Genomic DNA, 17358 nt, shown 5'->3' with positions numbered 1-17358 from the left:
GTGTAGGACTTACGGTTTAGGAGTTATTGGCAAAAATGCATTGTCCTTTGTTATAGCGCCCCCTAGGCATGGGACGATATGATTTTTTTTGTCTGAGTAGCGGTAGGGGTTTTGTATCAGGCTGTCTGGTTAGATTTTCCCCAGCATTTTCTCGTTTTTCTGGGCAACGCGTTTTACCGGAGAAGAATAATAATAGAGAATTCTGAAAAATCCTTACAAAAACAATAGGGTTCCCTGCTCCGCTGGGAGCAGGCGAACGGCCATGCCTTGCATTGGCCGCCTGCTTGCTTCCGCGGGCTTGGAACCCTAATAAATTACATTCTCTTTAGTGACAGCCATGCTAATTTTCATTACTTACCATATTGCCTTTTTTTTAGGCCTGTACCTCTTCTCTGCAGAGAGAAGTCAACAGAAACTACAGGCTAGACATGGGAATTATTGTAAATGCTAAGAAAAGCTGCACCACCTAAAATGAATGATTATAAATGTGGAAAAAGCTTTTCTGACTACAATAAATTACCATAAACTACAGGAAAATGTGCACAAGCAAATATATAAATTTATATATATTATTTTAAATTTTAAAAGTAAGATTCTATTGAAATGTAACAATCATTGTGGGTCCATATAAGACTTCATTTGGGTCTGGATCGGGACCACTTTCTGCCACTACGCAAGAAGATTGCACCACACTAGCATGATGCTACCGACAACATGTCCAGGGGAGAAACCCAGACATCCCTTTCCCCAACGACACTCTCCAGCTCCTCCTGGGGGATCCCTCCAGTGAGTTCTGAGTCTGCTCCGAGGTCTCTTCCAAGTAGGACTTGCCTAAAAAAACTCCAAAGGGAAGCATCCAGGAGGCATCCTAATCAGCTGCCCAAACCACCTCAGCTGACTGCTTTCAATGTAAAGAAGCAGTAGCTCTACTCAGAGCTCCCCCCGAATGACGAGCTCCTCACCTTATCTCTAAGGCTGAGCCCAGCCACCCTACAAAGTAAGCTCATTTCAGCCGCTTGTTTCTGGGATCTCGTTCTTTCAGCCATGATCCAAACCCCATGAGCATAGGTGAGGGTTGGAACATAGATGGACCAGTAAATCAAGAGTTTTGCCTTTTGACTCAAGTCTTTCTTCACCAAGACTGATCGAAGCAACACCCTCATTACTGAAGACAAGGCACCAATCCATTGATCCATCTCCCGCTCCATCCTACCATCACTCATGAACAAGACTCCCAGATACCTGAACTCCTCCACCTGAGTCAGAGATTCATTACCAAACCAGAGGAAGCATTCCACCTGTTTTCAGATGAGAAACATGGCCACAGACTTAGAGGACCGGACTCTTATCCCAACTCCTTCACACTTGGCTACAAACCATCCCAGTGCACACTGAAGACATCAACCAAACCATATCATCTGCAGAAAGCAGAGACAAGACCCTGAGGTTCCCAAACCAGACACACTCTTCTCCACGATTGCGCCTTGAGATACTGTCTATGAACACCGCAAACAGGATCGGAGACCAGGGACAGTCCTGGCAGAGTCCAACCTGCACCAGAAAACAAATTCGACTTGGTGCCAAGAATGCAGGCACAGCTCCTGCTTTAGTTATATACGGACTGGATAGTCCTCAAAAGCAACCCAGGCACCTCATACTTGCTCCACATTCTTGGTCCCCACAGAATGCCTTGGGGAACATGGTCGTAAGCTCTATAGATCTACACAACACATGTAGACTGGAGAGTCAAACTCCCATGACCCCCTTAACAACCCCATGACGGTGAAGATCCGGTCCACTGTTCCACAGCGGAACGAAAACCACATTGCTCCTCCTGGTTCTGAGGTTTGACAATCGGACAGAGACGATTATATAGGAACGTGAAATAAAAAAACAAGTAAAAAATACTAAATAAAATACTAAATTACATTTAAAAACAGCTTAATTAAGAAGCCCAAAGCATTAATGACAATTGAAAGCCATAGAAAATGTATTTTTTAGGCACAACACCGGTTTTAAGTGAAACCATAGTTTTTCTGCTACGATATGGCCATTTGTGTACCCAACAACAGCCCTTGTTTTCTCTGAAACCAAAGCTTTTTAAATCCAGGCCTCAGAGTGGAGGTCCAATTCAATGTTTCTTGTATTCACCATTTTGGATCTAACTGTTTAAAGCCTGGCATCAGTGTTGCCAGATATACGATAACTACTGTTTTTATAAGATAGTTTTAGGGTCAAGTCCCCCTCCCTTTCTGTGCACATGTTCACCAATCACAACACACAACTAATTTCTCAAAGGGGGTTTGCTTTCTATACGAAGCGCAGCACATATGATATTTCGGGTCAAATTACAAAAATTTTTAAGTGACAGTATGATAAATGGTCATTTCCAATCTGTCAATCTTGCCTGGCATGAAACTACAGCACATTCAGTGAGCACAGCCATATCCATGTAAATGTGTTTCTTTCTTGTTAATTCACCACAATAAAAAGAAAAAACACTAATGTTTCCAGTGATCGTTCGCATGTGAATAGGGCCTTAAACTGCTATTTAAAAACAGACACTTCTGTTGTTACACTTCAATGACAATAGAAGACTGCTCTACTGTTTTGGAGCAGCTACAGCAAATGGAATGATCTCTGTTACGAATTAATCTAGAATATGGAACTTCTTAAAGAAGATCTAACATCTAAAATTTGTATAAGGGTGGAAAAGTTCAGATATGTACTCAAGTGCCAGGCCATCCAAAGCTTTAAAAACAACACAATTTTAAAGCAGCTCTATATTATACAGAAAATTAGTCACAAGTCTGGTATCAGTTAAGTCTGATTTCAGAGTTCTGGACCAGACGGGGCCACAGAGAATGGCTGTTGCCCAGTTGAAGATAGTTATGGTAATCAAAGAGCGCTGGAATAACTTACTTAGTTGGAGTGCTGCCAGCTTGGTGTGGTTGCGATGAGATCATAGCCAGCAGGACAAATCCTACTTCAAATTCACAACAAAAAGCCATGCTGGTGCAGGTGGGTCCCTTGTTATAGATACACTTCCACCACTACACCCTACTGGATCCAATACACTGCCACCATGTTGATAAACCACTAAAACCTCACTACAGAGGTTTTGTGCATTCCTAAAACCCTTCATGTCCTATCACCATCCTACATGCCTAATGTGGAGCCCAGTGTTTTCTTAACATGCACCTGAAGACCTCACCAAGAACCCTGCAAAGACCAGCCTCATTTTAGATGATTTTTGATGTTGTAGAGGGATCGACATTGTGTTGGAAGGGGACCTAACACACTTTGGTCAAAATACTAAAAGTGTAACAGCTGATGTATTTTAGCCATAAACTAACAGTTCAGAGAGCCCAATTTACGTTTCAGCTGCATCACTCTTTTCTGCAGGATTTTTTAAAAATCTGTAATATTCAACACATGAGAGAGCAGACAGATACTTTACTGTTAGTTAAAAACAAAGCAAGTGGACTTCTGTTCTGTAGTTGAAGACACTTTGCTTCCCAGCTTTCTCAATTCAAAACCGGAGTGTGTCACATTCCAAGCTTTAAACTGCAGAAGATGCTTTTTTATAAGCTTGGAACTTCACACTCACCAGTTTTCAATTGAGATAGCTTCCCTGATGGGAAGCAAAATGTCTTTTACTACAGAACAGAAGTTTAGTTGTTCTGGTTTTTTGTTTTTGTTCGTTTTTTTTGATTTGCCATGTCCCAAATGACTGAGAGTCTAAATCAGCTTAAGGCCTAACATTCCTTGAATGAATGCATATCGCCCACTGCCTTCAAGCCAGAGTTTTAAACTGAGACCATCATATGTTAAAAAACAAAGTTATAGTCGTTTTGGTCTAAAATGGAATACTTGAAATAATCTCGTGCAATACTGTGAAATCTCACATGATCTCATATGATCTGTAGCACTTGGAATATGTGTTGTGAATGATTGTCAGCTACTACCATGGCAAATTTTAGCTCAGTATCTGCAAAATTCACTGAGTAGTAGTCATTTTTGTGTTAGGTAAGGTTGATTAGCTGTCGTAGTCAACTGGAATTAATTAATAGATGTGCATCCACTGATTACTTTCTGAAAGTTTCAATAAAAATGTGTTTATTGGTTCAAGATATTTTGCTAATGGTGCAGACAAATGAACACACAGACACAGGCAAAAGCATTATTATCCATTCACCTTCAGCAGCAGGTGATAAAAATGGACTGAGATGTCTGAAGATCTGAGTCTGGAAAAGTATGGAATTTTCAAATGAAAAATACCCTGACAAGAGAGGAGCCTGACAACTGAAAGCTCTGCCTCCTGTTCTACTGTTAGAAACTCTAGAAACCATAAGTAAACCTGCAGTTTGAGAGTGAAGTGCTCTGTTAGGAAAATATGGAACACTAAAATCTTTAATATAAGATCTTTGTGGTTATTGTTTGTTTTAACTTTTCATTAGGTGTTCCGTAAAGTGGCATTCTGCATTGTGAGTGGAGAACAGAGTGCAGTGGCTGTTGCACCTGACAACCTTCAGGAGTATGTGGGTAAACCCATCTTCACAGTAGACCGCATGTATGACATCACCCCTCCAGGAGTGGTTATGGGTCTGGCCTGGACAGCTCTGGGTGAGAGAGATATTCACAAAATCTTACAGATCTGAGGGTTGATAGGAAATGTCACATCTGAAACCCTGTGTTTTTGCAGGAGGCTCCACGTTGTTCATTGAAACGTCGATTCGCCGCCCTCCTGGAGGAGTGGATGCTAAAGGAGAGGGTTCGCTGGAGGTTACAGGTCAGTCTGTGCAGACGCTTTCCAAACGCAGCTCTCTGTTCAGGGTTTGGGTTTATGTAACACAGTAGAGATGCTCTAAAAATCAATCACATGTAATTCATGAAATTACACAGGGAGTAGGTAGGTACAAAAAGTTTTATTTTTCAGTAGCAGCAATGCTCAATAGAACAGCCGGGAAGTACCACTGGTCGCAGCACCATAAGGCACATTTTCACTCTGGGGTTTAGGGCCTTAGAAATCCTTTTGTATCCATCACTGGACTTCTACTTTTCATTAATATTTTCTCTGAGTTGAATTAGGACAATCAGTTTAAAGGGGGTGGATATTTATGCAGTCACTTATTTTACATTACACCGTTTTATTTAATTGGTATTACTCTTTAGAAATTTAATTTTACTTTGATGTTGACAAAGGCTTCTTTAAAGCAATCCTTAAAGAAAGCCAATTTATATTGGCCATAACTGATTTATGACAGCAATTGAAACAAAACATCCAAGGGGGTGACCACTTTTTATAGGCACTGTAACTAGCTGAGCAACCTTTGCCAGACGTTCCTAGCTTACCCTCCCTATTTGTTTGGGTTTACCAGGACTATCCAGCAGCTTTCCCCACCTCCAGATCCAACTCCCCACCAGGTGATGATCAGTTGACAGCTCTGCCCGTCTCTTTACCCGAGTGTCCAAAACAAAGGAGCGTAGGTCTGATGATAGAATTGCAAAATCAATCATCAACCTTTGGCTTAAGGTGGCCTGGTACTAGGTACACTTATGTACCATCCTATGTTCAAACATGGTGTTCATTATGGACAGCCCATGCCTAGCACTGAAGTCCAATAACAGAACTCCATTTGGGTTCAGACCAGGGAGGCTTCTAAGCTACAATGTACTGCTACCAAAATCAGAGCACACTATTTACAGTTGAGCTGCACATTTTGATGTATTCTTTGTATGGGGTTTTCCCAAAGTTGAGGGAGGAGTAGTGAATCAATAATTATGATAGGAACGAAAGAATAACAGACAAATAGAACAATGATGCTTTAATGTTTACTCATTACCACCCTTTATTCAGGTATATTTTTTGCCACTGGTGTGTTTTGTCTCTTATTTATTTATTTAGTTACACTAACCCGTATGTAGAATGATACATATTGAACATGTTGCTGTTTTCTTTAGGACAACTTGGTGACATTATGAAGGAAAGTGCAAAAATTGCTTCAACTTTTGCCAGAGCCTTCCTTCTTACTAAGGATCCAGGAAATAACTTTCTGGTCAACTCTCACCTCCATCTTCATGTTCCTGAGGTAAATGTGGTGAAAACATCCTGCAGAAACAAGACATTAATCACTCTTATAATCACAGTAAATGTGTCTATTTGTCCGACTGTTTTTAAATAACCACCATACAGTTTTCATGTAAATGTTATTTGCGCTTGAGGTTAAAAGTGTAACGATTAAAGCTGTTTTGCAAGAATTCGATAGTATCCTCCTCTAGAGGTCTCTTTGATATGAAGACAATCTGTAGTTAGAGTAACAGAGTTCACTTCTGTCCCTCTGTTTGCTTCTTTTTATTCATTTATTCTTTCTCAGGGAGCAACTCCCAAGGATGGGCCGAGCGCTGGCTGTACCATCGTCACTGCTTTGTTGTCCCTGGCAACCAACTGCTCAGTGCGTCAGAACGTGGCCATGACTGGGGAGGTGTCTCTAACGGGCAAAATCCTGCCCGTGGGAGGAATAAAAGAGAAAACTATTGCTGTAAGTACAACACACACCACAGAGCAGGCATTAATGGGTATGTGCCGTGCCAGTTATCTTTTTACCAGAACTGCAGCTCATTTCATCATGTATGACATGTATAACAAACAGGGTTATTAAAAGGCTGGCCTTTTTAACTGAAGTTTCATGTGGAGGGAGATGATTACTGATAAGATTAGTATAAACAGGGATGACCACATGTGGACAGAAAATCTTCACTTAATGTTTGATGGTCAAATTTACTTTTAAGGTGAAGGAAGTCTCGTCTACATACTTTCAGATATTCACTGCAGATTTGAGGGTTGAGGCAATGATATTTAGCACTTTTTAGCTACTCATTACAATACTGATTTAGCACTAGACCTGCTTGCTGGTACACCTTGTCCATGATGAGGTCCAGATGAGAATGTATAGGGACTTCAGGGTATTCAGTTGAATCCCTCTGAGAAACTTAAATACCAAATTGTAGAGGTCTTTCCCACTTACCACCAACATTTTCCAGTGTACTCCTCATTTTTTTTCTGAATGTTGTGTGTTCTTAGAAAGTTCTACTGAAGTAGGTGGTAGCTCCCTTTAACCATCCTTTTAGATCATTCCTCAGGAAACAATGTAAAGGCAGGTTTGGTTTGTGTCCATGGTGATTTGTCCAGTTTATTTCAGAGCAGGAGATAAACGTTTTACTGATTTTAAGCAGAAAGACTGTAGTGTATTTTTAACAGGAATTACACAAAGCAATAAACAAACAACAACAACAGGTTTTGATGCCGGTAAAGACAGATCATGTGGTTCTCTGGACGAGCTCTGTATTTAATTAGTGACAAATACACTGAGTTTATAGGAACATTTTTGATGCAGAGTTGTGTGCCATCATGCAGCACAATAAATATGTTAAAGCAATAGATATTTTCATGACATTTGTTTGTTGTCACAGTGATTTCAATATTGATCAATACAGGGTTTCTACACAATCTTGAAATGTTTGGAAATGTATGGAATTTGTATTTAGAGTAGTCCAGGTCTGGATAAATATGGAGAAAAATAAATTAAAGAATGGACAAATTTTAGTGTTTCCAAACTGTACATACATAGAACTGATGGAAGAGTTAGAGTTAATATTATGGCAATGACATTAGCTCAGATGTTTGATTGAAGATTTGAAACCTATGGTTAAAATAATTATTTACTTTATCATTAGTGTTGTTGTTTTTTTTTCTTCAAGCTTCATTCTTTGCTGTTCACCTTTGTGCACAGACCTGGATTTTTATGGAATTCAAAGCCAGCAAAAAACAAAATCTGACAATCATTCAAATTTTATGTAAATTTACAGGAAATATTTGTACTTATAGGTTAAAATGGATACGTAAAAGTTTTTTCTTGTTTCAGCCGTCACCGAACAGAGTAAAAAAAAGTTGGAACACCACCCATGTTTTCATGTGGATGGCCTAAACACAACCTTTTGACCAGTCTTTGCCAAAAAAAAATACAATATACATCAAGTATATATTTAAAATACATTTATAGCTTCAATGTGGAGGTGGGACAGCATCAAGGATCGACTCTGAGCTCCTTCTTGTTTGCTCTGGTGATGGACAGACTAAAAAAATGAGGTCAGGCAGGAATCCCTGTGGACTACGATGTTTGCAGAAGACATTATGATCTGTGGTGAGAACAGGGAACAGGTGGAAGAGAACTTGAAAGTCGAGGAATGAACATCAGCCATAGAAAGACAGAGTACATGTGTGTGAATGAGAGGGAGGCAGGTGGAACAGTGAGGCTACAAGGAGCAGAGGACACAAAGCTGCAGGACTTCAAGTACTTAGAGTCGACTGTCCAGGAAAACAGGGAGTGTGGTAAAGAGGTGAAGAAGAGAGTCCAGGCAGGATAGAGTGGCTGGAGAAAAGTGTCAGGAGTGATTTGTGACAAAAGGGTGGCAGCAAAGGTCAAAGGAAAGGTTTACAAGACAGTGGTGAGACCAGCTATGTTGTATGGTTTGGAGACAGTGGGACTGACAAAAAGACAGGAGACAGAACAGGAAGTGGCAGAGCTGAAGATGTTGAGGTTCTCCTTGTGAGTGACAAGGATGGACAGGATTAGAAATGAGGTCATCAGAGGTACAGCACAGGTTGAAGGACTGGGAGATAAAGTTAGAGACGTCAGACTGAGATGGTTTGGACGTGCAGAGGAGGGACAGTGGGAATATTGGTAGAAGGATGTTAGAGATGCAGCTGCCAGGAAAAAGACAAAGAGGAGACATGGGTGCAGTTAGAGAGGACATGGAGGTAGTTGGAGTGAGGACAGGGGACATAGAAAACAGAATTAGATGGAGGAGGATGACTCACTGTGGCGACACCTGAAAAGGAAACAGCCGAAAGAAAAAGAAGATACATTTAAAAAATGTGGGAAACAGGAATAGATTTAAAAGATAGACTCTTGTGTATAAATAATTTTGCAGACTATGTAATATTTATGTGTTGTGTATATATATATACAGTTTAGGTTTTATTAGGTACACTAAACAGCCAAGCTCATGGCAAAAACTCACTGTCTTCAGGTATGTGGACATGGTGAAGATGATTTGCTGAATTTTAAACTGGGGCTTTAAGTGCCTTTGAATGTGGCATGGTTGTTGGCACCAGATGGTCTAGTATTTCAGAAACTGCTGATCTGCTGGGATTTTTACACACAACCATCTCTAGGGTTTATAAAGAATGGTTCAAAAAGTGAACTGCATTTATGTGGGCAAAAGCCTTGTTATTGTCAGAGGAGAATGGGCAGACTGACTAAAAATGACAGAAAGGCAGCCGTAGCTCAAATAACTCGTTCTAACAACAGTCTGCAGAATACCATCTCATGGTCTGATGTGTCTGGAGTGACTGGATTCCAGTTAACAGTTCTGAGGGCAAAAGGGAGTCCAAATTGGTCCTAGCGAGGTGTACCTCAAATGTGCCTAGTGGGTGTATATATACATTCAGGATACAGGATTCTGTTTGTATACATACAACCTATGGATTGAATTTATGCAGTTTATGGTTCCAAACCAAGCTTTATGTGCATGTCCCACATATTGCTTCAGGTTTCTGGTATATTTCTGTCACTTTGCAGAACCACATATATGCATGGGATAGGTCCTCAACTGTTTTGGTAATTTTATGCGTTTTTATGTAGATCAAAATATTTTTAGAAACAATGCCATGTTTATGAAGATATGTTTAGAAACAACAAATAATAAGATTGTTCCCATGCAGACAAGGCCTGAGGAGCAGTTCTAATAATGTTCAGTTTATGTAAAACTGAATCAAACTCTTTTTGTGTCGACCAGGCTCGTCGTGCTGGGGTCACCTGCATCGTTCTTCCAGAGGAGAACAGGAAGGACTTCTCTGACCTGCCAGACTACATCACAGAGGGCCTTGAGGTCCACTTTGTGGATCACTACAACCAGATATACCCCATTGTGTTCCCCCAGAACTGAACTGAGTCTGTTTTCAACTAAAGTTCTATAAAGCGACCAGTATAGAAGCCTTTCAGAACCTGGTTGATCTGGTCCAACGTATGACTGCTCGCTGCTTTGAATGGTTCTCTATACGGACCCTGAAGTGCTGCTGTGACATTTGGCACAACATTAAACTTTTCAGGATGATTCAGGACCAACTGGCTTGTGACCCCATCCCCTCCCCCGTATAACTTCAGCTACTTCAGGATTCTGAGTGAATGCAGACTACCACGAGATGGAGGGGTGCGAGAGAGTGGACTGACATCCAGCTGTGCCAAAGATGAGCATAAATAATTGCCTGTGATCACAGGATATGATATCACTGATGATTTGAGTGTTAACCTTACTGGCAGGCAGCTTCTCTCCCAAACATCTGTGGATGGACTCTTTCATAAACTGTTTTATATTTGACCAAATGTTAAAGTTAAATTAAAATAAAACGTCTGAAATAACCAGTTGGTGCCGGTGTCTGTTCATGTGAACCCTAAAAATTTATATTGATTTTTAATTATTGCCCACTACCAAAACATGAAAGTCTGTTATCAAAATATCTCATGAACCACTGGATGTCCCAGTTAGGAGAGATGTACCAAGGAATGCAAACCAACACGAGGAACTTGAGTAAAACTTTAAAATGTAATAATTAATAAACAAAAAAACAAAAAAGGCCAATGTGGCAGAAAGCACACAAAGAAACTCAAGGGGCATCAGACAGGGCATGAAGCACAATGCCAGACTGCAGATGAGTGAGGGAATAACTGGACCGGGGCTGATGAGATTAATACAGACAGCTGGCGCAATGGCAACATAGAACAGGTGTAGGTGGGTGGGGCAGGACTGAGCAGAAATTGAGGCAAAAGTACTGGGGAATAGCAGTAAACACAGGGAAACAGTAATCAAACTGAACATTATTAAAACAGAGAATAAACATCACATGAAATAAACCCTAACAATAAATCTCAACAAATAAACAAACAAAAAAAAACCCACAAGGAGCAGCAACATTAAAACTTAACTAAATCCTTAAATCTCAAAAGAACACAAACTCAGGATCATGACACTAGATGGATTTTTTTTAAATTTCAGGAAATAAACACTGGTGGTTCAACTAAAACGGATTAGTTTTCGGTGTCAGCCAAGATGGTTGCCACAGCACACTGACCTTGTAAAACTGACTGACCTAAAGCTATTTTTGTGTTTTCTAAGCACTGTTCTATAATTTGTTATTGCTGTAACAAAATAATTCACAACATATGCTGACATCTTACAGCATCATATGAGATTGTTCATTACTGTACTTTCACGTTTTGACTAAAACAGACAAAATTGCATTATTTTTCTTCATAAAATGATCTTTACGGAAGCGCATTGCTATCACGCAGGAAAAAAAAAAATCGAACGCTATCACGTTATAACGTGATACGTATCTTGTTAAAACGTGATACGTATCTTGTTAAAACGTGATAATTATCTTGTTAAAACGTGATATGTATCTTGTTAAAACGTGATAATTATCTTGTTAAAACGTGATACGTATCTTGTTAAAACGTGATAATTATCTTGTTAAAACGTGATATGTATCTTGTTTAAACGTGATAATTATCTTGTTAAAACGTGATAATTTTATGTCCAGGAAGTGGCGGTATTATGCTAGGCTAGTACAGTGGCTAACAGGAATTGGTCAGGTTTCCCTTCATGTTTGGCCTACACCGATACGGATGCTGCTTTGCACTTTTGCTTTGTCACTGTTAATGAGCCTGTCAGGATGTGGAGTGACGAAGGCGAACCCAGAGCGCAGACTCATTTTAAAGAAAGAAAAACTAATTTATTAAACTAAGAAAACAAACAAAAACAAAAAGCTGACGAGGTTAGACGCTGAGGTGGAGAATCTAACCCGGAAGGTTTGATGCTCCAGCGAAGATCTGATCTCAGCCTGAGGCTTAAATGCTGGATGGTCTTGTCAGCGAAATCAGGAACACCTGTGGAGTGAAGGTTAGTGACGCCGCCCAAGGGCGGAGCTAAACCCAGATCTTCACAGTACCCCCCCCCCCAACAATCGCCCCTTGGCGATCTAGGACGCTGGATGGGTTCTATAAAAGTCTGTAATTAATGTGGCATCGAGAATAAAGGACCTTGGAACCTATGTGCGCTCCTCAGGTCCATAGCCCTCCCAATCCACCAGATATTGCAGTCCTCTACCTCTCTGCCGGGCGTCAATAATGCGATTCACGGTGAATGCAGGGTGATTGTCGATTAGCCGGGCGGGAGGGGGGAGGACGGTAGGCGGGCTCAGAGGACTGTCCATGAACGGTTTTACTTGGGAAACGTGAAAAGATGGGTGGATGTGCATGGCCGCCGGGAGGGTTAATCGGACTGAGGTGGGGTTCAAAATTTTCTCAATGGGAAACGGTCCGATGAAGTGAGGTGCCATTTTCCTCGAGGTACCCCTCAACGGGATGTCCCTGGTGGACAGCCACACCTTGTCGCCCACCTTGTATTTAGGGGCAGAGGAGCGGTGATGGTCCGTGTATCTCTTGTTTTGTTCCATAGATCTTTGCAGGACCCTCTTGGTTTGTCTCCATATGCTCCTACACCTCCGTAGATGGGCCTGCACAGAAGGAACAGTGATTTCTGGTTCAAAGCTTGGAAATAAAGGTGGGTTATATCCCAGGGCCGCCTTGAACGGCGACAACCCAGTGGCAGATGAAATATGCGTGTTATGGGCGTACTCGATCCAGACGAGTTTCCTACTCCAGGTAGAAGGATTGTCACTCACCAGACACCTGAGAGCCACCTCCAACTCCTGATTGCATCTCTCCAACTGACCATTAGATTGAGGATGGTACCCAGACGTGAAACTCACCCCAGCACCCAATCCCCTACAGAAATTTCGCCATACCTGGGATGTAAATTGTGGCCCTCTGTCGGAGACAATGTCTACAGGGATCCCATGTAAGCGAAAGACCTGGTGTGTGACTATTTTGGCGGTCTCCAAGGCGGTGGGGAGCTTGGGGAGTGGAACAAAGTGAGCAGATTTGGAAAATCGGTCGACAATGGTGAGTATGACCGTGTGACCCTGTGATGGTGGCAATCCAGTGACAAAGTCTAGTACTATGTGAGACCTAGGACGACTTGGTATCGATAATGGCTGCAGCAACCCGGCCGGAGGTTAATTGCTGTTTTTAAACCAGGCACAGGTGGGACAAGCAGTGACAAACTCCTTGACATCTGCGGTCAAGTTAGGCCACCAGAAATAACGGGTGGCTAACTTAAGCATCCGGTTAACTCCAGGATGACAGGAGAACTGCTGTGAATGCAACCAGTCCAGTACTCTAGGCCTAACAGCTGTTGGAACATAAGTTTTGCCAGGAGGACCCCCTCCGGGGTCTGGCTCCCCCTGTTGGGCCTCCTGAATCTCTCTCTCAATGTCCCAAGTGAGTGCTCCGACAATTAATGAAGGTGAGATGATAGGCTCCTCTTTTTCTGTAGAGCCTTCATGGGACCACAACCTAGACAGTGCATCAGGTTTAACATTCTTGGTACCTGGTCTGAACGTGATGGTGAAATTGAACCTCACGAAAAACAGGGACCACCTAGCCTGTCGGGGGTTCAACCTCTTAGCCGTCTGTAGGTAAGCTAAGTTCTTGTGGTCTGTCCAAATGATAAAAGGGACCTCGCTCCCTTCTAACCAATGCCTCCACTCTTCGAGAGCTAGCTTTATGGCCAGTAACTCCCGGTTGCCGACGTCGTAATTTCTCTCAGCCAGCGTGAGGCGCCGAGAGAAATATGCACAAGGGTGGACCTTGCTATCCTCCGAAGATCTTTGAGAAAGAATAGCTCCTACTCCTGTATCCGATGCATCGACCTCTACAATGTATTGTAACTTGGGATCTGGGTGGCGTAATATTGGAGCAGAAACAAATCGAGCTTTAAGCTCACTGAAGGCTGACTGAGCTTCGGGAGACCAGACAAAAGGTTGATTTATGGATGTGAGTTGTGTGAGAGGGGTTGCAATCTTACTGTAGTTTTGGATGAACCTCCGGTAAAAGTTGGCGAAGCCTAAGAATCTCTGCAAGTGGCGACGATCGGTGGGAGTGGGCCACTCGGCAACTGCTCTGATCTTTTCAGGGTCCGTTTGGTAGTATCCCTGTCCAAAAATAAAACCCAAAAAATTGACGGTGGTAACACTGAACTCACATTTTTCTGCCTTCACAAAAAGTAGGTTCTCCAGTATTTTCTGCAAAACGGCCTTGACTTGAAGTTGATGCTGAGCAGGGTCCTGTGAATAAATCAGAATATTGTCAAGGTAGACAAACACGGAAATGTTCAGAAAGTCTCTCAGAATGTCGTTAATCAGGGATTGAAAAACTGCAGGGGCGTTTGTAAGTCCAAATGGCATCACAAGGTACTCGAAGTGTCCGAGAGGGGTCTTGAAAGCAGTTTTCCACTCGTCCCCCTCCCAGATTCTTACCAGATGGGAAGCATTGCGGAGATCCAATTTTGTGAAAATGGTGGCCGAATGAAGCTGTTGGTGGACTGAGTCTATTAAAGGGAGTGAATACTTATTTTTGACGGTGATTTGATTTAGACCTCGGTAATCAATGCAGGGCTGTAGACTCTTGTCTTTTTTCTGCACAAAGAAAAAACCTGCTCCCAGAGGTGACGTGGAAGGACGGATGATGCCAGAAACAAGGGAGTCCTTAATATAGGTCTTCATAGATCCTCGTTCGGGTCCAGAAAGGTTAAACAGTCGACTAGTTGGCAAGGGTTCTCCTGGGATGAGTTCAATGGCGCAGTCGTAGGGTCGATGTGGTGGCAAAGACAATGCCTTAGATTTGCTGAAGACAGGAGCAAGATGGTGATATTTGACCGGTATCTTGGTCAAATCTATCTTATGCTCGGGCTCATTTATAGAGCTAGACAGTGGTAAAGCAGACTGGAGACAGTTCTGCAAGCAAAAGGGGCTTCATGAGTCAATTTTCTTTTCAGCCCAGTTTATTACGGGGTTGTGTCTTTGTAGCCAAGGGAACCCTAAGATCATCTGAGTAGTGGGTGCAGAAAATACTAGAAAATCACCCATTTCCCTATGATTACCGGAAACCAGAAACTGAAGGTTAGCGACTTTATGACTGATTCTGGTGATTACTTGACCAGAAATATCCATAACGGGAAGGGGAGAAGATAATTGTGTAGGTTTTAACTGTAACTGTTCCACTAAATCCTCGGAGACAAGATTTTGCTTGGCACCTGAATCGATTAAGGCGTGAACTGGGATTTTAATTTGATGATTTAAGAGCGTTGAGTGAACAAAAAATCATGACCCGAGAGGTTGCGAGAGACTACTCACTAGTACCCCTCGGACACCTAGTGAGTCTTCTTCCCTTTTAAAAAGGACATTTGGCTCGAAAATGATTCCTATCTCCACAATAAAAACACTCCCTAGCTTCTAAACGCTTCAGTCTCTCTTCTGATGTTAGTCTTGCTCACCCCACCTGCATTGGTTCTTGCTCCATACCCTGGACAGTTGGTTCTGCCTCCGTGGAAACAACGTTGCGCCCGGTGGTGGTCGTCCGGTTTCCCCTCTCCCGTTGTCTCTCACGAAGACGGTTGTCCAGGCATATGGTTAAGGCGATGAGTTCGTCCAGGGATCGTGGCTCATCCCATCCTGCTAGCTGGTCTTTGATGGGTTCTTAAAGCGCGTGAGTAAAGACTTCTTTTTAACGTCGACTCGTTCCATCCCGATGTAGCCGCCAACGTCCGGAAATCAATGGCAAACTGAGCCACCGAGCATTGACCCTGTCTCAAATTCCATAATTTCTGAGTTATTTCCGTTTCTGTGTATCTAACTCCAAAAGTCTGTTCAAACTCCTCAATGAATTGGTCGAAGGTGGCTAACCGGATAGCCCGGAAGCTATATTTTGTTTCTGCCCATTTTAATGCTTTGTCTCGGAGAAGTCCGATTATATAAGCGATTTTTGCCAAGTCATCAACAAAAGACTGCGGAGAGCGAGCGAACACTAATGAACATTGGAGGAGGAACCCAGCACATTTGCCAATCTCTCCAGAGAAATATTCGGGAGTCGGCGAGGGAACCTCGCGGAAATGTCCGGAAGTGGGTGCCGGAAGTGACGCGGCTAGGGAGGCGGATGCGGAAGAGGAATCCGTGGTGTTGGGCACCAGCGACGATAATTTCTGGTTTATTTCCTGAGTCAATAAGGTTAATTGATCGAGGCGGCCTGTTTCAGACTGTTGTCTTTCACAGAGAGCGTTTATCATCGACTCGTGTCGGGTTAACAAAGAAGCGGCCTCTGTGTTTTCAGATCGGGAGGAGGGTTCCGCCATCTCTACGGTGGCCCTCTTAACCCACATAAGCTTGTCTGATGACGTGGAAAAACACGAAAATAGCAAGGAGCTAACTAGACACAGTAACTTAATGATTTCTCACATGACTGGAGTTGGTAACGCTCTGGACTATCTTTATGGCTGGAGCATACTGACATAAACTCAGGGAAATTGTCCAGAGAGCGAAACCAAAACCACACACGGAGACGGAGCTAAAGGTAAGTGAGTTTATTTACAGGTGGTGCCAATATATACAGTGAGCAGGTCTTGGGAGTAGTCTGTAAGGCAAGAAGAACTGGGTGAGTCTCGGGTACGATTTTTGGTCAGTGTAGTTCAAAAGATGAAGGAAATAATGTCTCTTGTTCTCTTACAGATCCAGGAGGTGTTTTACTGCTTAGAGGAGGTGAGGAGCGGTTCCTGAGTTATCCAGGAGATGACGAGCCAGTTCCAGCAAAGGTAAGTATCCGACAGGTTCCAGGTAAGTTCCCATAAAGGTCCGTCGTCTTGGCGTGGCAAAAAACCTAAGTTTCAGGCAAGACAAAGAACGTAATTAAAACACAGAGCATAATCGAGGTTAGACGCTGAGGCGGAGAATCTAACCCGGAAGGTTTGATGCTCCAGCGAAGATCTGATCTCAGCCTGAGGCTTAAATGCTGGATGGTCTCGTCAGCGAAATCAGGAACACCTGTGGAGTGAAGGTTAGTGACGCCGCCCAAGGGAGGAGCTAAACCCAGATCCTCACACTAAACACAGGGATCACTAGAAGTAAAACAGAATTACAGAAACAAGAAATAAACCTAATCCAAAAGAAACTCAAATTGAGTGCTGAGCACTCAGTGGAGTGAGATGTAGTTTTTGGAGCACGGCACCATGGAGCAACTACTTAAAATTTGTTTTAAGCTAAGACGGACTTTCTACAAATTTGGTGACTACTCCTTAAAAAGTTCCACAAACCTGCAGAACAATAGAAAATGGCTGAAAAAT

General features: G+C 42.5%; 1 protein-coding gene across 1 annotated transcript in view; it reads left to right on the top strand.

The window, feature by feature from the left end:
* Positions 1 to 10487, top strand: part of lonp1 (lon peptidase 1, mitochondrial) — a 38885-nt gene extending 28398 nt beyond the window's left edge. The window contains exons 17-21 of the mRNA XM_017434744.3: positions 4461 to 4626; positions 4706 to 4792; positions 5965 to 6092; positions 6378 to 6542; positions 9862 to 10487. Coding sequence (XP_017290233.1) covers positions 4461 to 4626; positions 4706 to 4792; positions 5965 to 6092; positions 6378 to 6542; positions 9862 to 10011 — 696 coding nt within the window. The 3' untranslated portion in view covers positions 10012 to 10487. The remainder of the gene's footprint in view (positions 1 to 4460; positions 4627 to 4705; positions 4793 to 5964; positions 6093 to 6377; positions 6543 to 9861) is intronic.
* The last annotated feature ends 6871 nt before the right edge of the window (positions 10488 to 17358 follow it).

This window comes from Kryptolebias marmoratus, linkage group LG18 (assembly GCF_001649575.2).
Source record: "Kryptolebias marmoratus isolate JLee-2015 linkage group LG18, ASM164957v2, whole genome shotgun sequence".
NCBI classification, from domain to species: domain Eukaryota; kingdom Metazoa; phylum Chordata; class Actinopteri; order Cyprinodontiformes; family Rivulidae; genus Kryptolebias; species Kryptolebias marmoratus.
This window is presented reverse-complemented; position numbering and strand designations above follow the sequence as displayed.